This window comes from Littorina saxatilis, linkage group LG13 (assembly GCF_037325665.1).
Source record: "Littorina saxatilis isolate snail1 linkage group LG13, US_GU_Lsax_2.0, whole genome shotgun sequence".
Taxonomy (NCBI): domain Eukaryota; kingdom Metazoa; phylum Mollusca; class Gastropoda; order Littorinimorpha; family Littorinidae; genus Littorina; species Littorina saxatilis.
In genome coordinates this window covers 40,554,029-40,575,707 of record NC_090257.1, presented here as the reverse complement: position 1 = coordinate 40,575,707, position 21,679 = coordinate 40,554,029, and the positions used below count along the sequence as shown (strand labels likewise).

At 39.6% G+C, this 21,679-nt stretch overlaps 1 protein-coding gene across 3 annotated transcripts in view; it reads left to right on the top strand.

Moving 5' to 3' along the window:
• The window catches only part of LOC138945740 (phospholipid-transporting ATPase IF-like), a 74,195-nt gene extending 52,720 nt beyond the window's left edge, over positions 1-21,475 (top strand). For 2 of the 3 annotated variants that reach the window (XM_070317235.1, XM_070317234.1), the window contains exons 24-29: positions 71-129; positions 1,003-1,082; positions 2,263-2,328; positions 2,989-3,095; positions 4,974-5,139; positions 12,591-21,475. In XM_070317235.1, coding sequence (XP_070173336.1) covers positions 71-129; positions 1,003-1,082; positions 2,263-2,328; positions 2,989-3,095; positions 4,974-5,139; positions 12,591-12,698 — 586 coding nt within the window. In that variant the 3' untranslated portion in view covers positions 12,699-21,475. Of the gene's footprint in view, positions 1-70; positions 130-1,002; positions 1,083-2,262; positions 2,329-2,988; positions 3,096-4,973; positions 5,140-7,523; positions 7,671-12,590 lie in introns of all 3 variants that reach the window. The other variant, XR_011449101.1, reaches the window with a different exon arrangement.
• The last annotated feature ends 204 nt before the right edge of the window (positions 21,476-21,679 follow it).

Sequence of the window (21,679 nt, the reverse complement as noted above, 5' to 3'; positions counted from 1 at the left end):
TTAATTGCATTGGTACATTAGATGTTTGTAAATTGACTGACTTAACAGATGAGTGTTCTTTGCTTTTTAGGCGGATATCACGGAATTCCAACTTGTCCTGGATGAAGTTCACACAGTGGAGTGCTTTAGGTAATCTGCAATATTTGTTGTAGTCATTAGGCCACAAAAAATAAATAGGTCTGTTTACGGTAACATAGGCCCATAGGTAGGGTAGGTCGGGATTTTTTATTTTTATTTATTTTTTTTTTTTCCAAAAAACCATATTTTTACGTTATTTTGCCTTTTTTTTTTCTTCCCCCAAATGCCAAAAAAAAGTCTAGGGTCGCGCGAAAAAAATAGGGTCGGTCGGGTTACCGTAAACAGACTATTTTTTTTTGTTGGCCTTAGCATCGATGTGGTTTGTAAGACAGTACAAATAAAGTGTGACCTCCATTGTACGTAAGACCTACAATAGTGCGTGAAAATCAGGTCTTAACAAAATGAAGTTAATTTACTGACTGTGTGATCTGAGAAAAGAGAGTAATAATAAAAAAGGCGAGTCTTCAATCATGTGTCTTAAGAAGGGTGTTCCTTTGTGTTCATAACTCTCTGTGGCATTTGCAGTAACCCAACAACAGAAATCAATGGTTACGCGATATGCTGTTTCTATCTTTCTCCGGTTTGTTTGTTTGCTTGTGGGTGTTTATATTGTTCTTTTTGTGTGAATGGTGCTATACTGAATGAAAGAGTGTGACATGAAGTTCTTGTACATCATTGTAAAGAGTGTGAATGACGTTTTAGTTTAGATGTCAAGCGCTTAGAGCAAGCCTTTTTAACGAAAGTTTTTGATTTAGCGCTATATAAATGTTCTTATTATTATTATTATTATTTTACCTCCCCTTGAGTAATATTTCTCACAGCTGTGTTGTGTACATTCTTTTGTTTGAATATATTTGTATTATTCTTAATGTGCCCAGGACATTGATTACAACTCAATGGTTGTGTCATGTTTTGTTGATGCAGGCTTGTGGCACGGCTCAGTGTGTTTCTTCGGAGGATTTCTCCTCTTTCAAAATGATGTCTCCGTTGAGGAAGACGGAAAGGTAAGAGTCTTCTTCTTCTTCTTTTTCTTCTTCTTCTTCTGCGTTCATTGGCTGAAACTCTCATGTACACTCGTGTGTTTTGGACAAGTGGGATTTTACGTGTATGACTGTTTTTACCCCGCCATTTAGACCCCCGAACATCGATTGCGGGAATGCCATTTAATAATTTTTCTATGACCCAACAAACTCTGACATGGATTACAGGATCCTTTCAATACGTAGTTGGTCTTGTGCTTGCGTGTACACACGAAGGGGGATAAGGCACTAGCAGGTCTGCACATAAGTTGACCTGGGTGATCGGAAAAACCTTCACCCTTAACCCACCTGGTGCGGTCGAGATTCAAACACTCAACCTTCTGCTTGGGAGGCTGGCATCTTATTCACTAGGCCATTGCGCCGTCTATTATTATTATTATAGTGAGTATTTCTACGCACATACCCTCCCAGAGGGGAGGCTCATGGCGTTTACAATATGCCGTGTGAGATGGAATTTTTTACACAATATATCACGCATTCACATCGGCCAGTAAATCTCAAGCGTGTTAGGCGAGTATATACTTTTCACGGCCTATTATTCCAAGTCACACGGGTATTTGGTGGACATTTTTATATATGTCTATACAATTTTGCCAGGAAAGACCCTTTTGTCAATCGTGGGATCTTTAACGTGCACACCCCAATGTAGTGTACACGGGACCTCGGTTTTTCGTCTCATCCGAAAGACTAGCACTTGAACCCACCACCTAGGTTAGGAAAGGGGGGAGAAAATAGCGGCCTGACCCAGGGTCGAACACGCAACCTCTCGATTCCGAGCGCAAGTGCGTTACCACTCGGCCACCCAGTCTAACAACACTGAGTACCCTACTTTTGGGACTATAAAGAGCAACTTTTTTCCTCAACTTTTACCACAGCACCCCATTATATGTATAACTAAAGAAGAGTACAGATGTACCGACATCCTGAGGTCACAAGGCCAAACAGCTCGGAGAATGTAGACTCTTTTTTCTCACCGCACATCGGGGAGAAAATGTATTTCCACTCTAAATAATACTTCCTTTGACTTGCTGACAATGCACCCGAAGCGCCTATTGTGTTGATTTGTATCATTTTTAACTAATAAAAGTGGGGGTTGCGCCTTATAGTCCAGAAGATATGGTAATGATGCGTTTCTGTGTTACAGCTGTACGGGCTGAGGGCGTGGGGCAGCATCGTTCACATCGCTGTCGTCTTCGTCGTCAACTTCAAGGTACAGTGGAACCCCCTTTTAAGACCTCAAAACATCTGAGAAAATCAGGTCTTAAAAAAAGGGACTCTTAAAATTGGGGTAAAATTTGAACAGAAAATCTGAAAAGTGAAAGTCTTCAAAAGGGGTAGTCTTAAATTGGGCGGTCTTAAAAGGGGGTCTACTGAACTTTTGGGGCAAAGGAGGTTGGGTAGTGGTGGGAGTTGGGTGGAGGGGTGTTTGAATTATGGGAGGGGACCACAGGGTATGAATGCATAATTTGTCTCTGAATGCATAAGCGTGCACCCCTGTGTACATAAACATGCACGCGCGCACACACGCACACACACACACACACACACACACACACACACACACACACACACACACACACATTCACACACAAACATACATATGCGTGTTCATGCATGCATGTGTGTTTCCGCATACATTCATGTAAGTGTGTGTGTGTATGGATGCGTGCGTACCTGTGTTTGTGCATGTATGCAGTTTTGTGTGCGTTTCTGCATTCATGCACATTGATGTATGCTTGAGTGTGCGGTTTTTGTCTTCATCTCTAATCTCTGTTGCATCTGAAAAACTTTTAAACCCAGCAGTATCTTTGACCAGAGCTGCTAATTGCAAATAAGACGTGTCTAAAATTCACGTTTCTATCTGTTTCAGCTGGCCTTGATGACGTACTACTGGTCGTGGCCGATCGTGGCCGCCTTCGCCTTCTCTGCTGTGGGCAATCTGGCCCTGTCCTTTGTCGTCACTGGTTTCTTGTGGCCGTAAGTCATTGACATTGGTGCCGTACAGTGCAACCTCCCTTTTGAGGCTCCCCAAATCTAAGACTCCTCCCTTTTGAGGCTCCCCAAATCTAAGACTCCTCCCTTTTGAGGCTCCCCAAATCTAAGACTCCTCCCTTTTGAGGCTCACCAAATCTAAGACTCCTCCCTTTTGAGGCTCCCCAAATCTAAGACTCCCCCTTTTGAGGCTCCCCAAATCTAAGACTCCTCCCTTTTGAGGCTCCCCAAATCTAAGACTCCCCCTTTTGAGGCTCCCCAAATCTAAGACTCCTCCCTTTTGAGGCTCCCCAAATCTAAGACTCCCCCTTTTGAGGCTCCCCAAATCTAAGACTCCCCCTTTTGAGGCTCACCAAATCTAAGACTCCCCCTTTTGAGGCTCCCCAAATCTAAGACTCCTCCCTTTTGAGGCTCCCCAAATCTAAGACTCCCCCCTTTTAAGTCCTTGCTTTTTCACATTTTGTGTTCATAGCCTTTGTAAAACTACCTCCATCTTATAAGACTTACGACTCCTTCGTTTTTAAGACCTGATTTTCCGATAACCTCAGACTGACTTGATTTAACAGACACAAATAAAGTGGAGCACCCCTTTTAAGACCTCCAAAAATCTGAAAGGTTCCGGTCTTAAAGGGAAGAGAGTCTTAAAATGGGGGCAGGTTTACACAGGTTTAGATGAAATAAAATCTGAAAAACAGGAGGTCTTAAAGGTCCTTGTCTACATTTTTATACCGAAATCGCCATTTGACCATTAAAATGCAGAGTCTATTATCTACAAATATCAACAATACACCCCCTTTCGAACAGGAAAGACGAAGCCACTGTATCCTTTTGAAAATTCATTGTAGTATTCCAGCGTAGTACTCATAGTAGGATATCCTTATTTGGAAAATGCCAAGCGCAAAACTCCTCTCAAATCCCGTGCATTTCGTGCGTTTAAAAAAAGCGTGGACAGCGCTCCAGTGTCAAACTGTTGCTGCACTTGTTTGGGCGTGGCTATAAGCACAGTGACATGAATTTGATTGGTCAGTATTTTTAGGCAAAGCACATGTTCTCAGCAAACAGAAAACAAAATATTGGAAGCGTGAGTCATGCTACCCAAAAAGAACATCTTTTTTTACATCTATAACATTTTCCCCATGGTTCATTCATCATTTGACATAATTTTGTATCGAAATCTAACCATAAGATTATTGAAAAAAAGCAAAAATGTAGGCGACCACCTTTAAGAGGGGGGTTCCACTGTACTATTTGTGACCTCAGTCTGACTTGATTGGACCTACATGAAGTATGAAAACTTTGTCTTTTAAGAGGAGATTCCTCTCCATGTTTTGTACATTTCCTCTTTTAAAAAAATGTTCTTCCTAATAAAATCTAACCATTTCATTTTTTTTTAAATTTAAATGCTTTATTTACAAGTCTGTCTCTAGTCAGGGACCCGAGCTCACATGCACATCAGTACGTTTAAGTATTCATTTAAGGTTATGAAAATCTAGAAAAGCTACATCCCTTTCAGCTACAGAGGGCTTTGTACCCTGGCTCCCTGCTAGGAATATTGCCCCATGACCTTACTTTGCATCCCATGAGAGGCGCCCCCCCCCCCCCCTCCCTCTCTCTTCCCCCACGCTGTTCCTCTTTTTTTTCCAGTGGAACCTGCAATTTCAGACCTCTTTCTTTTAAGAACTTCTTTTCAAACTGTCTGTTGTTTACCTGTAAATTTACCTTCATTTGAAGACACCTGCCTTTTTAAGACCTGATTTTCTCAGACTTTTACAAGTTTTAAAGAAGGGGTTCCAGTGTATTCATCTGTTTTTATACTACAGCAAGTGACCTCAGTCTGACCTTGACCTACGTGATTGCTTGCAGGAGCTGGGCCACGGACACCAACAGTTTTTACTGGGTTCAGATCCAGCTCATGTCCAGCCTGACCGTCTGGCTCTTTTTCCTCGTCATCGTTTCCATCGCCCTCCTGCCCGACCTCCTCATTCGCATCGTCCATGACATCAAGAACCACAGAGCTATTTATAGACCCGTAAGTGACGCTTCACACAATTTTAATTTTTGTTATTTTAACAAATGTTATTTTATTTTTGCATGTGTAAACATTTTTGCATGTGTTTTCTTACTTTCTACTTTTTTTAATTTTTTTTACATGTTTGAAATGAATTTTGCTTCAATACTAAAGAATGGCCTTGATTTGTATAGTTCTTCAGTAAGTAGATCATCAGAAAGGAAAGACATGTTAATCAAAAGATAATGATTGAATGAGAGAAGGGAAAAAAAGATTTTAAAGATAAGCTAAAGTTACGATGTTGAATCAAGTGGAAATTTGAAACGGAAAATTGGCTCTACTCTGCTATGCTTTGCATTCTCTACTGCTTTATGTGCATGACTTATATAACCAGAAAAAGGTTTGAAATGTTTGCAAGACACTGAACAGATTTTATTGATGTTGACGTCATTCCAATCAACTGAAGATTTGATTAGCTATTTGACCGGCACAGTGGCCTAGTGTATAAGATACCAGCCTCCCAAGCGAAACGTTGTGAGTTGGAATCCTAGCTGCGCCTCGTGGGTTAAGGGTGGAGATTTTACCGATCTCCCAGGTCAACTTATCTATGCAGACCTGTTATTATGCCTTATCATCCCCCTTTGTGTGCACACGCAAGCACAAGACCAAGTGCGTACAGAAAAGATCCTGTAATCTATGTCAGAGTTTGGTGGGTTACAGAAACATGAAAATACCCAGCATGCATCCCCCGAAATCGACATATAGCTGTCTAATTGGCAGGGGAAAAACGGTCAAACACATAAAATCCTACTCGTGCAAAAAACACAAGTCTACGTGGGAGTTTATGCCCATGAACGCAGAAGAAGAAGATGAGCTGTTTATAATTACATAGAAACAGCAGCTGTCAAGATTTGTATTTGACGGAATTCAAGCAGACAGTACACGCACACTCAGGATTGTTGTGGTGGAGATAATGGAAACAAATCTGGTTTTTAATTTCAAGACAACACGAGCTTCTACCATTTGCTTGCCTCAATAAAAAGAATTGAGAGCATTCGTTCTGCTGAGTGTGTGGCCATTAACATCGTCATCGACACACAATGCTTGTCAATAATTTCTTTATGCACGTCAAATTTCCTTTGTAAAATGACCTAAAACATTTTGTGTGAAGATTTACTCAAAATATAAAAAAAAACTACATATTTATTTTATAATAATTTTTAGCATTTATTCTTATTATCTGATATAGTAAAGTAGCCGTTCTCCATTGTAACACAGTTTAGATCTGCATCTGTAAAGGACATTATTTTTTTAAAAACTTTTGATAAAGTTTCCACCGAATCTAGAAATACAGTCAACTTTTCTAAGACACAGAATTTAGCAGCGTTTCTTGCTTTTCGTAGTTGATAATGATGTAGAATTTTTTCTTTTCTGAAAGTTGAAAACGTACCAGCTGCTGTTTTGTTGATGTGTCAGTAATTGTAAATTGTATAAGCTGCTGTTAAACTAATATGTTTGTAGCGATGTAAGGTTGTGTGTGTGACAATATTCCTGTGATTTATTTGTGGATTGGTAGTTTTTTTATTTAATTTTTTTATTCAGGGCAGTTAAGAATTTTGTGTGTGAAAAGAAGTGGATAACATTAGATTATGTTGTTTAGTTGCATCTTGCAGTTATTTTCATAAATTTAAGTCACATCTTCAGACAAATGGGTGCCTATTTGTTGTTGTTATTGTTGTTGATGTTGATGTTGATGTTGTTGTTGATAACTTGCAAGCAAACAGTGGTAGTGGTATGTTTACAAAACCTGAGATCAAGCTGCAATTTGCTTTGTGTTAATCATAAACAGTGCATGTTGGGACTAACAATTGCAGCATAAACCAGAACAGTGCCTTTGATTCAAGATAAAAATGTGGGGTTGGTTTTTTTTGTACAAAAAAGGCCAATGGAAGAATGCACAGAAAGTGATAATGCTCATATTGAAAATGAGAAAGCAGAGTAGAGTCCTTAACAAAATACTCGGGTGTCTTCTTTGTATTGAACAGACCTGTAACTTCTTTAATGGACAAATTCCGCAAAATAACTCTCAGGTTTTAATGGGTAATGAGAAAGAGTGAATACTCTTGCCTTTAGTGAGACAATCTTTCCACACAAGCTCCTTGACTACATGTTTCAGACACACCCCTCGCCAGTTACTGGCCTTTAATGGTACGTGGGAAAGGTTGGCCGTGGGAAAGTTTGACTCACAAAAAGGGAGAGTATTCACTCTTTCACAACCCATACAAACCTGAGTTATTTGTGAACATCTTCTATTGTCAGAATTCTTGCCGTCATCAACTTAGACTGGAGAGCTTAATCTTGACGCCCATGTATAAGCAGAACGTTTTGCCTTATTTGCACCTCAGGATCTGTATGTACCCCCCGGCGACCGCTTCACCATATCTTTTACCAAGCGGTCAGGGACGCTTACCATTTCCCAGGAAGCCCTGGTCACATGACCCGACATATGGCCGCACCCCTTATAGGGTGTGGGTCACCATGGTATTATAGTGGTGGGTCTTTTTATTACCTGGATACCTGGCTTTTTCTTGACACCTACCTATGTTTTGGTTTTCACTCTGTGGCTACTGTGCTCTTCAGTTTGTTTTTCTGTGGCTAGCTTGGCTTTCTACTTCTTTTAATCATTTTATTTATCATCTTTCTGGTTTAATCTCTTTCACGTGATTTTGGTGGATGGAAATATTAGCTTGAGTTAAATGGGGCTTATGCAGCAAGGAAAGTCAAAAAGCACATCTGAAAGATGTTATAGAAATAAATAAATATCAATTTAAGAAAAATAGTTACCAAGTACAAGAAAAGCAAAGAGAAGAAGATTGCAAAGTAAGGTTACTTGGGTTGAACTTGTAACTCCAGAAATAGCTTTTAACACTTCAATGCTTTGACTTTTTTTTGCCATCAGCTAATGTTGGAACGAGTTTTGTGGATTAATGTTTTTTGTCCATCTTATCTTTACTAATGGTAGGTGGGAGGTTTTATTCATTTCTCAAACTTGGATGCCAGTGTCGTTCTGCATACTAGTTTGTTCTTTTAATAATATCTTTTAATTAGTTGTATTTTTAAGTACTCTTACTTGTAACAAATCTTAATATTCTTACTGCTTTTTAAACTCTGTTACTGTTTCCTAGTTGTTTATTTTTGTTTGTTTTTATCTGGCTTTTAATATGCTATCTTTTGGCCTGTAGAATTAGTTGTTTTCTTCTCTGGCTTTTAGGCCAATCTTTTGACCTGTAGCAGTGACAAACCATTCATTACCCATTCTCACAAAAGGGTTAATATAGAGCAACCAATATAAACCCTTAGACTGCCAAACATTTTTAATGAAAAAATCAGATGCAGAATCATAACATACAGTCTGAAACCACAAGCCATATGAGAATTGAGAAAATGGTCTCCAGGGGAGGCAATGAGCTGGCTGCAAGTCAAAGGGCAATTAACACCTGTTGTTTCCTTTGTCAGAGAATTAGGATTTTTTTTTCTAGGTGTTTTCATTGAACTCTGGCAGTGACAAGGCCAATTTCTAGCCCCACTTTATAATAATAATAATAATAATGGTGATTTCTATAGCGCTTTCGAACACACAAAGCGCTTTACAAAAGCAATAACAACATCATTACCAGAATGACGCCATTGACGGAATAGAACACAATCATAAACACTTTACAACGAAAACCAAAAACAAAACATAAATGTTACAAAAATCCAGAGGCTCTTACAGGAACGAACTCTCAGTATACACAACAATTATGATGCACACATACACACACACCCACACATGTCCACACACACACACACACACACACACACACACACACACACACACACACACACACACACACACACACACACACACAGAGTAAACATTGTTCATCCGAAAGTGCACATTTACAGGGTCGCGACAACTACATCATCATAGAATGCTTCTCTGAAGAGGTGAGTCTTGAGATTTGCTTTGAAAGAAGGCAGAGATGGACTGAGACGTAGAGACAAGGGGAGTTTGTTCCAGATATGATCAGCTGCGACTGAAAGACAGCGGCCACCATGATCGTCCCTCTGATACTTAGGAGCTTTGACAAATTTATTTTGGGAGGCAGAACGGACAACCCTTTCAGGATTGTTTTTCTGCACGAGATCGGACAGGTACTGTGGAGCCGTGCCCGCGGCAATTTGATAGAAAATGCAGCAGATCTTGTATTTAATTCTTTGTTCCACTGGAAGCCAATGTAGCTGTTTGAGTAGAGGCGTGACGCTTTGTTTCATAGGTGTTCGAAACACGAGTCTAGCGGCAGCGTTCTGGACTAGTTGCAGGGGCTTGGTGACAGATTTGGGACTTTCAGCGAGCAGTGAATTACAGTAGTCTAATCTAGAGAGTATGCCGGAACAGACTAGTCTTTTGGTTGCGTCTTCGGTAAGGTACTGTCGAATGGAACCTATACGCCGGATCTCCATTCGCGCTGCTTTACATGTTTGGACTACATGCTGTTTCATGCTAAGATCTTTGTCAAAAAAGACTCCGAGATCACGGGATGTATCCGAGAACTTGATGTCAATATTGTTCAAAGAGATGGCCTGTGGGAGTTCTGAAATAGACTTAGCATGGGTAGGGGTGGAGTATGAAAAACGCATGGCTTCAGTTTTGTCGTCATTTAGTTTGAGTTTGTTCTCTTCCATCCATGCCCCGACATCTCTCACACACTCCTGTAGCGACAGAACCAAATCTGGGTACTTGTCATGTGATGCGGAATGATTGATCTGCGTATCATCTGCGAAGATTTCGTGTAGCACACAATGATTCTCTATGAGAGTTGTCAGCGGTGTTGTGTACATAATGAACAGCACCGGGCCTAACACAGAACCTTGAGGAACACCAAACACAAGAGAGGTTTCAGCAGATTGTTGGCCATCGATCAGAACAAACTGTTTCCTGTCTGAGAGATAATTTTGAATCCAAGAGAGAGCCATCTCGCTAATGCCAAAGTAGTGCTCTAGACGATAAAAGAGAATGTCATGGTCTATCGTATCAAAAGCCGCAGACAGATCTAAAAGCAAGAGGACGGATGTTTTGTCCTGGTCTAGAGCGGTCAGAAGGTCATTCAAAATACGAAGAAGAGCCGTTTCCGTGCTGTGCCGTGGTCGATAGGCTGACTGGTGGGCACTAAGAAGGTTGTGGGATGAGAGATGTGAGGGATCTTTGGAAAGAAGAGATCTCAGGTGTAGGATCTTTGGAAAGAAGTCTCAGATCTCAGGTGTAGGATCTTTGGAAAGAAGAGATCTCAGGTGTAGGATCTTTGGAAAGAAGAGATCTCAGGTGTAGGATCTTTGTAAAGGAGAGATCTCAGGTGTAGGATCTTAAAACAGATGTTCGATTGTAAACTTGGAAAAGTCTAAATTCTTGTCGTCTGTCCAAGGATGCAGATATCTTGCATGCATTTTGAAAGATTTGATTGTGTCCCCCCTTTTGTGAGAACAGTTCACATTTTCTTACGTGCTGTTTGTCTAACACTGGTATTTCAATACCTCAATAGCAATACCACTTCTTTAGTTTTCATGTTGAGACCTAGTTTTTGTTCATTCTCCTTCACTCTTAACTCCAACACTTTTCTCTGTAGCCTGATTCCAGGTCTCAGGTACTTCAGTGTATCACTGTAGACATCATATTAATGTGAATGTTGTTATTTCTGTCATATTTTGATGTTATCGTCACAACCGTCACATTTACCATCTTGTCATATTTTGATCTTATCGTCACAACCGTCACATTTACCATCTTGTCCAATGAAGCACATGCAGCTGTCATCACCCTGTTTTGGTCTGTTGGGTTGAAATACATATTTTGGTCTTTGGACAGTACATTCCTGCTGTCTACATATTTCACTTTTCCACAATGACCACCTGTCTATAACTACCACCTGTGTATAAAGACCACCTGGGTATAAAGACCACCTGTGTATAAAGACCACCTGGGTATAAAGACCACCTGTGTATAAAGACCACTTTTGGTCAGGCCGGTGGTGGTTAGTTGTGGACAGGTTCTACTGTCAATGTGTTTTTGGTGCTAGCTAGCGCACCCCTTCCCCCTCCCAACCTTTTTACCACTTCCCTCCTGTATGTGATCACAGTGTTAAGGTATTTAATGTGTTTTTTCTCTGATGTATACATGTAGTTAGGTGTTAGGTGTGTAAGTGTTTGCTAGCCCCAAAACCCTAATCCCCTTGCAAGTACATTTGTTTTTTAATTTGTTAATGTTATGGTATCACAGCAACACATGGAATCCATTGGTATTAATCTAAATTATCTGTCATTTTAAGTCATACAAAAATTAATTGGCAACCAGAGTTTTTCAATCAATTTTTGTTGCATTTTTAATTACGGTAAGTTTAACATATATCTTTACTTACCTGTTAATCTAAATTTTCCCTGTAATTGTATGACAACTTAATACTGACTCTATTCCTGGCCTAACTAAACTTGATTTGTCTGTAATCTGTAACCATAACATATAATTATTGCATGCATACATATTTTATTGAATATCTTATTGGTTGTCAGTTGGATCAACTGGATAATGTGAATGTAGTGTTTTTTATTCAACAGTAATTGTTTTGATTTTATAGTTCTTACTGTAGGTGTTTGTACTCGTGTTTGTCTGCGTGTGCTTAATCTGGAGTTTAATTCTGCTTCAAATCATGCTTAAATTGCTTACTGGTTACCAGAAATAGCTTTGTTAAGTAGAGGAAGCACATTTGCCAGAAAAAAGCTAAATGCTGCAAAACTTTGAACGTATTTTGCTCATAAATAACAATTTGCATCACAGTGAGAAAGGATACAGAGCAGTGCATGAATGACTCATAAGATTGAATTCTGCATTCAGTACTGAATGCACACACACACACACACACACATGCATGCACACACACACACACACACACACACGTGCACACACACGTGCACACACACACACACACACACACACACACACACACACACACACACACACACACACACACACACACACACACACACACACACACACACACACGTGCACACACACACACACGTGCACACACACACACACACACACACACACACACACACACACACACACACCCACACACACAGTGACACACAGCTGCAGGCTGCAAATGAATCACAACAAGAAAAAAACTGTACAAGACATCTGAACACCACACCAAACCAAGAAATTTGTTAATTAGTAGAGAGGCATTATCATTTTATTATTTAGTACATGTGTAGTTCCATGACAGAGATAATCCATGTGCATAATAGGACAAGATTAATGGTTGTCTTTCTTGTTTATTACTTCTAAACAGACTATTTGAACTATGACAAAAGCTATTGTCTTTATTCAGCAATGGAGGAAAACCAGTTCATCACTTTTTGACTCTGTGTTACAGTGTTGTTCCGTTGGGGGCGCATCCACTATCTTCCCAGCAGAGTTCAAGGACACTGAGCACCAAGGTGAAGGTCAACAGAGGTCAGCATTCCAGAGTTCATTGTCATGACAATGACCCCAGGCTTCCATCACTGTCTTCTCACCATGAGTGTGTGTGTTGGGGGGGGGGGGGGGGGGGGGGTTCAGTGCAGCGTCTGTTCTCCAAAATCCAAACCAGATAGACCGCTGATGTTCAAATTTAAACCAGGATCGAGAACAAGAAAGGTTAATGCTTGGAACTTGTAACCAAAGAAGCAAATGGAAAAGAAAGTGCAAATGTATGTTGTGTGAGTTTCAAATCAATTCAAGGTCGTATCAAAGCTTCCAGGAGAAGACAGATCATCAGTGAAAGTCTGCATTCATGCTGAAAACTTTGAGCATCATGAGTCATAATCTGGATTGTAGATCACTTATTTTTACACCCCCGGTATAGGGGTGTGTATAGGATTCGGTCCATGTGTTTGTTTGTTTGTTTGTTTGTTTGTGTTCGCATATAGATCTCAAGAATGAACGGACCGATCGTCACCAAACTTGGTGAACAGGTTCTATACATTCCTCAGACGGTCCTTACAAAAATTGGGACCAGTCAAACACACGGTTAGGGAGTTATTGGTGGATTAAGATTCTACAAGGACTTATAGAGGGACATATTAATGGTCAAAGGGAAATAACCTTCTCAGTTGGTGGCAGTGAGAATGGTAAGGACGGGGGTGTTTTTCCTACCTCGGAGGAATTTCTTGTTGTGGATGATACACACCCATGCATGCACCGCCTGGCAGTGACCTCACACGAAATCAAACTGTGGATACCCAGACTTTGTGGTCAACATTCTTTGCTGTTGCCTGGTTGAGGCACACATATAGAAAGTGACAGGACTTGTTGTGATGTTATAATGTGGGTTGTGATACTTTGTTTCGCCTTTTGATGCCAGAGCTTAAAATGTGAAAAAGAAGGCCAGAAGCGACACCTTGGTTTGCAAGATGTATGTGTGTTCACACTTTCGTTCAGTGCCAAAGACACACGGGAATTCACGGGATGCCACTTCAACTGGAACTGTCATAATTCCAAACTTCAGGTACAAGAGACTTCAAGCACACAATGCTAAGATGGCAACTCTCTTCTCACCTGAACTTTTCTCATTCGCACTCTTTTTAACTTGAACTTTGATTAAAGTTGCTATTTATAAACCATGACATCCTTTCAGATGGTTGCTGTATCTCATTTAGAATAGGAATGTTGGAAGCAATTGTTCCATGAGACGGGTTTTACATTATTCAAGTTTAATCAATGGGAGAGTCTTATGGCACAAATTTCTTTATGCAAAGTTCAGAATACTGGATGTAGAAAAGAAATTCTGCTAGGTTCAGCATAATTTGTGGGAGTAGTCTACCACACTGTATTAAAATGGTGACTTGAAGGCTGACCATGCACTCTTCCCAGTGAAAACAGTGTGCCTCACAGTCTCAGGGTCTGGTCAGGCTGCAACATGTGATCAGACCATCCCTCCACTTGGTCACACAACAAAAATCAACACCCTGACTGCTTGCTGCGGTGAGTTGGAATTTATTTATGAATTAGTTTCCAAAAAAGACACTGGTGCCTTTTACGAAATTAATTCTTTAAATAAATACCAGTGTGCACAGAGAAGACTGTTCATTGTTGGTATGTGACCAAGCGGAGGGATGGATTTATCACATGTCAAAACCTGACCAGATCTGTGACGATGAGGCAAACTATTTAAATGAGGCAGAGACTGGGCCTTTAAATAGAAGTAAGGCAAATTGTTCACTCCTCACAGCTGCTGCTCCGCCTGGCGTCTGGCATTATGGGGTTAGTGCTAGGACTGGTTGGTCCTGTGGCAGAATAATGTGACTAGGTCACACCAGATCTAAAGAGTATAACCAATACCTGTCCCTATATATGTATAGGCCAACTGGTCTAAGAGGATGTTAAACCTTAATAGTCAGTCAGTCATAGGCCAGGGCTCAACTATGGTGTCAGTGTTACATCATGTCAGAATTTTGCTACTCTGTGACTTATGTACGGTAGCATGTTTCTTTCTGTGAAAATTTATGGCAGCAGATATTTACGGGGACTGGAGATGTTGGTTTTATGATTTGAAATCCTTGAAAATTAATAGTTTTAGAACTTGGTCAAATCATGTGTCTTTTTGTGCTACATAATGGATGCAATGCAGCAACAAATAACTTACTATACCTGTCCCTAAAATTCTGTGTTTGTTTGTGTCTCTGAGTTTATTGTAAGTCACCTGTAGCGAAGTGGTTGTTTATTGTACATGTATAACCCAAACCCTGCCAAACCTTTGAGAAGTCTTTCACGAATGAGCACATATCTCCAACTGCTTATTACTTTGTCGTGTCATTTGGGCACATTTTCAAACACTGCTTGAGAAAAATTTGTAATTTTGCCTGTTAAGTGACTTTTACACTTTTCAGTTTTACGTGTATCAGTTCAGATTTTGATGGCTGGTTTTGTATGTCTGGTTTTGTTTTAAAGATTCAAGGAAGCCCTTGTAAATATGAAGGTCTATGAATAACTTTTCTGTCATGGGTTACCTGCACCATAGTACGTTGACTGTACAGAGGTACCTGTGATGAAAGGACACCCTTGGGGCCAGCTATAGTGTCCTTATATGACAGGTGGCCTTTCATGGCAGATATATTGGTAAACATAATGGACAAAGGGACAACAAAAGGTGTCCTTTCATTAGAGGCATCCTCTCATCGGATGGGCCACACATAACAGGTACCACTGTATATTTGAGATTTTTACATTTGCTCCGATAAGTTTTTTGCTTACTGCTTCATGGCAACTGTGTTGTAAATAGTTTTTATTATTTACCATGTCTTTGCAGGTCCCGTAGTATTTTTTACCCAGCGTCTTTGTGTGAAAAATCAGAAGTCAACTCTTAAAGAAATGTGTTCTATTTTGAGGATTCTTGTTTTAAAATGATAGCTGTTCATGTTTCCACCAAAGAGCTGTAAAAAGACTGAATTGCAACCACAAAAAAAGAAGGAAAAAAAGGACTTTTGTGGAATAGCTAGATTTCCCAATAAGACTTTCACATTAAAGTTTACCACAGATTTCTTTTCTGTTGTTACTGTCTAGTTACACCCCCGGTATAGGGGTGTGTATAGGTTTCGCTCGATGTGTTTGTTTGTTTGGGTGTGTGTTTGTGTTCGCATATAGATCTCAAGAATGAACGGACCGATCGTCACCAAACTTGGTGAACAGGTTCTATACATTCCTGAGACGGTCCTTACAAAAATTGGGACCAGTCAAACACACGGTTAGGGAGTTATTGGTGGATTAAAATTATACAAGGACTTATAGAGCAACATCTTAATGGTCAAAGGGAAATAACCATTCTCACTCAGTCACTGCCACCAACTGAGAAGGTTATTTCCCTTTGATGGGGGTGTTTTTCCTACCTCGTAGGAATTTCTAGTTTTTCATGAGTTTGACTGCTTCACCTTTATACAGCGGCAGCTTTCTGGGGCAATGGTTTATAGTTTATTTATCATCCCATCAACTGATAAGACTGTGCGGGACCATGCAATGTCAGTTTCTTTTTCTCAGTTCACACCTCAGTCTCTGTCATAGCTGCCAAACCTCCCGAATTTTCGGGAATCTCCCCATATTTGAAATCCGTCACGAAATCCCGAAATGTGTTCGATTTACCCGAAAAGGAAATTTTCTAAAATAATTTGTGAAAGCAGCCTCTTTTTGGGGGACGAAACTGGTGAAAAGACGCTCTGGTTAACCGAGACCAGCCACGTCAATGTGCGCATGTACGGAAAATAAGTTGTGCTTCTTTCCGGTTTTTGGCCTTCTAAAAATGCTGTCGAAAACAACGAAATGAATGGCAATTTTGAGCATAACATACCAGAAATAAACATATTTGGCACCTTCATTTACACAAAATCTTCAGCTTCTGCGGCCCCCGGACCCCCACGGGAATTTCAAAGTCATAAGGTTGGCAGCCAATGCTCTGTGTTTTTGGGGCAATTGTTTGATTTATATATAATTTTCAGGAGCTCCTGTTTGTCAGTTGTGATTTTTATTTTTTCTCGTGTTTCTCTTTGTGTTATTTTGCTGTCTGCTCAAAAAGAAAGGTCACAGACTGTGTGATAAAGTACCATGTCGGTTTTTTCTTTTAATGTTGAGAGGAATAGTTAGGTTTGGAAAAGCAAAGGCTGCATAAATCCCATCTTTGCAGACATTGCATAGCATGTATATTCTGATGGCTGTAAATAGTCATGGCATCATTTGGAAATCTGTTGGCTTGAGCTCAAGTAGACTCGACATGGTGCATATTTTTTTGTATGCAGCTATAATTTGGCTGGTTTCAACTCAGGGCTTTAATGCAGGACGACTGCAGGTTCGGTTCATTGCAAATAATTATTTATTTTTATTTTATTTTTTTTATCCCCGACCTGCTGCCTTGGTTGCTCAAGAGTGTTCTTTTCTTCTGCACTTTCAGGAATGTCCATCGTTTTTAGAGTACTATAAAACCCCCCTTTTAAGAACCCAAAACATCTGAGAAAATCAGATCTTGAAAAGGGGGCCGGGAGTGTTAAAATGGGGGTTTTAAAAGAGAGGTCCCACTGTATTCCTTTACTTCTTTCTTTCGTTGATCTGCTTCAAACTTCGCAAGGATGATATGTTGCGGCCATAATACACACTTATGCAAATAATTCCACCTAACTTGTTAACTGTTGTAATTATGGTCTGTGCTCCCAGTTTGTGAACCGTCTGTGCTCCAGTGGAACCCACCTTAAAGACCCGCCAGTTTAAGACTCCTTCTTTAAGACCCGCCAGTTTAAGACTCCTTTGAGACCCGTTTTCACAGATTTTTTCCGTTTATAACCTCTGTAAATTTACCCCCATTTTAAGACGCCCTCCTTTTTAACTCATTGTCTCCCAGGTACGGATATATCCGTACCCACTCATATGGCTCTATCTGACCAGGAACGGATATATCCGCTCAGACTGTTAGCTTCAGTCGCTTTCTGTAACGTCGATCTAACGCCTACATTCCAGCGTGTTGATACACAGTTACTACAATTCTGTGTGACAGCTGCTGCAGCACAGCTGGTCTCGGCAACAAAAAAACGTGGTCAACATAGGTGGGGTCAACATAGGTGGGGTCAACATAGGTGGGGTAGAAAGTGTTAAGACCTCATTTTCTTACATTTTTTAAGGTGGTAAAAGTGGAGGTCCACTGTCCTGAGAAGTGGCAGACATTTTCTTCCAAGTTTAGACCGGATCACTGAAAAATGTGCTCAGCCCTGTGTCTAAAATAAGTACATGTCCATGTGGCCAATTTGCATATATTTAAAGAATTTTTACTTCGACAGTAGTACTGCGCCGTCAAAGAAGGTTCAATTTTGAAAAGAAGGGAGCATTTTAATGTACGCTGTGCTTTCTAGTAAATGATTATTTGTTATCTTACATGCGTGTGTGTGTGTGTGTGTGTGTGTCATCCTGAACTCAGGTCAAAATGAGTTCGGCTCATTCTCTCCCTGATAGCTAGGATGCCTTGAGTTTCCTTGTCCTTGTCTGGCAAGGAAACCGATTTTTTTTTTACATATTTAGAGCTTTTTGTAATGTATTATTAATATAAGCAGATTTGCGATCGTCGATAATGATTTTTCATGGTGTTTTGTAATTTTTAAATTACAAAGGAATTGATATGTAAGACAGTTTCAAGCGAGCTATTTTTCGCGGCTGTTACCGTGCAAACAACTCTAAATATGGCAAAAGTGTCACGTGATAATCAACCGTTTGGTTTTGGCGTTCACTGGAGCAGACGATTTTTTCTGTAACCAGTTGACAGTGATGAAACCATATAATTATTACGGTCTCCTTCCGGCAGCAGTCCCAAAATTTCGACTTGTTTTGACCTTAGAACGATGTCTTTATCATAACTGTGAAGAACAGAACGGAGATCACTGTCGAAGTCGGCCAATCTGCAATCATTTTCGTCTCGCGAACACTGATCTCAAATTTAGATCAGTGCTCACGAAAACCATTTGGAAGATAACTCTGTATTTTTGTTTTGATAGATTCGCGTAGGACTGTAGCGTCCGGTCAGGGATAGAATGAGCCGAACTTATTTTGACCTGAGTTCAGGATGGTGTGTGTGTCTGAGAGAGAGAATGTATGTGTGTGTGCGTGTGTGTGTGTGTGTTATCTATAAAAAAAAAATTCCAACATCAAGGGGTTAATTTTAAGCCAAACTGATGTGGAAGAGAAAGAAACAATGTTTTTCAAGCAGTGTATTATTTTTGTACAGTGAGAAAGTTTACCATTATAACAGCGCTGAGTCTTTTTGTCTGCAGTCCCTATCGTTCTTGTTTTTCTCCCAGATGATTGGTTCTTTGTTGAAAGTTTATGGTTTCTTTTTGTCTAAAAATGTGAGAAGTGTTCATGGTATGATCTTCCTAATTTATATTTTTATAGTGCTCATAATAATTTAGTTTTTACTGAATACTTTTTGATTCATTACTGACATTACATTTATTATTCACATTGATTGTAATCATTTCTTTGATTTTGTGTGTAGATTTTGTAACTGCTTGAGAAAAATATGTTTTAAGTATGCAATGTTATTCAAAAAGGTAAAAGAGACAAAAGTCATAGCATGGATATATGCAAGTTGGAAGCTGTGTGTGTGTGTGTGTGTGTGTGTGTGTGTGTGTGTGTGTGTGTGTGTGTGTGTGTGTGTGTGTGTGTGTGTGTGTGTGTGTGTGTGTGATATTGTATGTTTTTTGATCTAACGTCTGTAAAAAAAAATATATACAAAATCAATATAAAGAAAGAAAAAAACAGAAGTCTGTGTCATTTTAAGCTGGCTTGTACAGTCAGCAAGTGCCTTGTATGATTTGTGAAAACGGTTTTTTTACCACCACAGTCTTGGTGCTTTACTTAATAGTCCCTCTGTGTTTTGTTCTTTGAATCCAGAAAGGTATCCATATTTATTGTTTTAAGAATCCTGCTTACATATCATGCCTGCATAATCTTATTTTTACAGAGTTTTGAAAATAACAGCATAATTGTTTGCATATCAGAAGAGGCCTTTTTGTGTCGGTGGCATTGCCATGATTGGTATGTTCGTGGTTCTGACTCTGTTCTCGCATTCTCTATCTACTTTTTAAGATAAAAAAAGAAGAAATCCTTTTGCTTCGATTCTTCATCTCTACGGGCTTATATTTCGCAAGAAACAAGAACATATTGCGTGTACATTTTTCAGCAGCAATTGTTTATGCCCTAAAATGTGCATTGGGTGTTACTGAATGATTTGCTCGTCTCTGAGCTTAGACTAAACAAATGCCGGGAACAATTTTTAATTCATTTGTAAAGGGTATTTGATTGACAAGATTTGTTTGTGGCTAAGAATTCCACACACCGCTCGTGATGGTGCACATTCTTTGGGGTATTTTATTTTTGACGAGCAAGTACCAAAGAAAATAATATTTGTTGATAAGAAATCGACAGAAAAGTCCAACAAGATCCAACATATCATCCCTTTTTGCGCGGATATTGAAATTCAGTTTGTCAGAACATTTGTGTGTGTGTGTTGCTAATTTAATTTGTTGCTGCTTATAACATTTCTACTGTGTGTTTCTGGTTTGTTTGTTTGACTACCAATATAAATTATATCTACACAGAGTGGAGTAGGTGGAAGAAAAGACTAGGGGAGAGTTTATGACGCTATTTGGAAAAGGTACACTCAAGAAACTAGATCTAAATACAGGACTTCACCGCTAACACTACATAATGGCACATGTTATTTTGTTTGTATGTTGATTCTGAAAGAAAAAATATTATGTATATTTTTGAAAAGCTTTGCTTATGAGTTTTGTTTCTCTGATTCTACGATATTAATAATTGTGCTCAGTGTTTTGATTCCGAGAAAAAAAATTGTTGTGTATATTTATGGCAAGTTTTGCTTATCAAAGTTATGAGTTTTGTTTAACTCTGATTCTACGATATTTATGATTGTGTTCAGTGTTTTCATTCTCAGAATTTTTTATTTTTTATATTTATGACAAGTTTTGCTTGAGTTTTGTTTCTCTGACTCGTGGATATTTATGGTTGTGTTCAGAGGTAACACTTCTTGAATGTAACCCTGTGATTTTAACAACCTGTCAAATGTGTTTTGTGTCGGAACTGACACATTTCCCAAAAATGATGTCCTTTTTTGATCGATTCATAGATACAGAGGCAGGAGGGGGTGGGGTAATGAAAGTGATTTGGTTTTAATGAAAGCTCCCTGTGCCATATTTGTTACGGGAGCTGTCATTTTGTTAAATGTACTACTCGTCAAAAGAAACTGTCTGGCTTGTTTTGGTGTACAAGCATGCCTGTGTGTGTGTGTGTGTGTGTGTGTGTGTGTGTGTGTGTGTGTGTGTGTGTGTGTGTGGAAATCCCATTACCATTGCTTCTGCTGTTACATAAATGCATAGGAAAACTTGAAATTAAGTGTGTGTGGGTGTTTGTTTGAAAAATAATTTCTTTGGGGTTTCTTGAAATCCAGGATATGTTGTCTGCATTAGAAGTGATACTAGTGTTTCCCCAGATGATGCAGCTTCATACATATCTGCAGTTTCATTATTTGACTCCCTAAAGCGGGGCACAACTCCTCTACAACGCTTACAAATCCTGACATTATTTCTGGAAAACGTCAATTAGACTATGTGCTATGTTCCTTAGTCTGCCAACACAGTGGTCACTTCTCGCAAGGCATATACACCTGTTATATTTTATGTATATCCACTTTGAATTGTTGACTAATTAAAACCATGTATGATTTTAAAAACACATCAGGATGTGTGTGTGTGTGTGTTTGTGTGTGTGACTGCGTGTGTCTGTGTGTGTGTGTGACTGCGTGTGTGTGTGTGTGTGTGTGTGTGTGAGAGAGAGAGAGAGAGAGAGACTGTGTGTGTACTGTGTGTGTGTGAGTGTTTAACAGCTTGATGTTAACATTCAAGCTACCTACTGTCCTTGCGAACAGGAGACCAACAT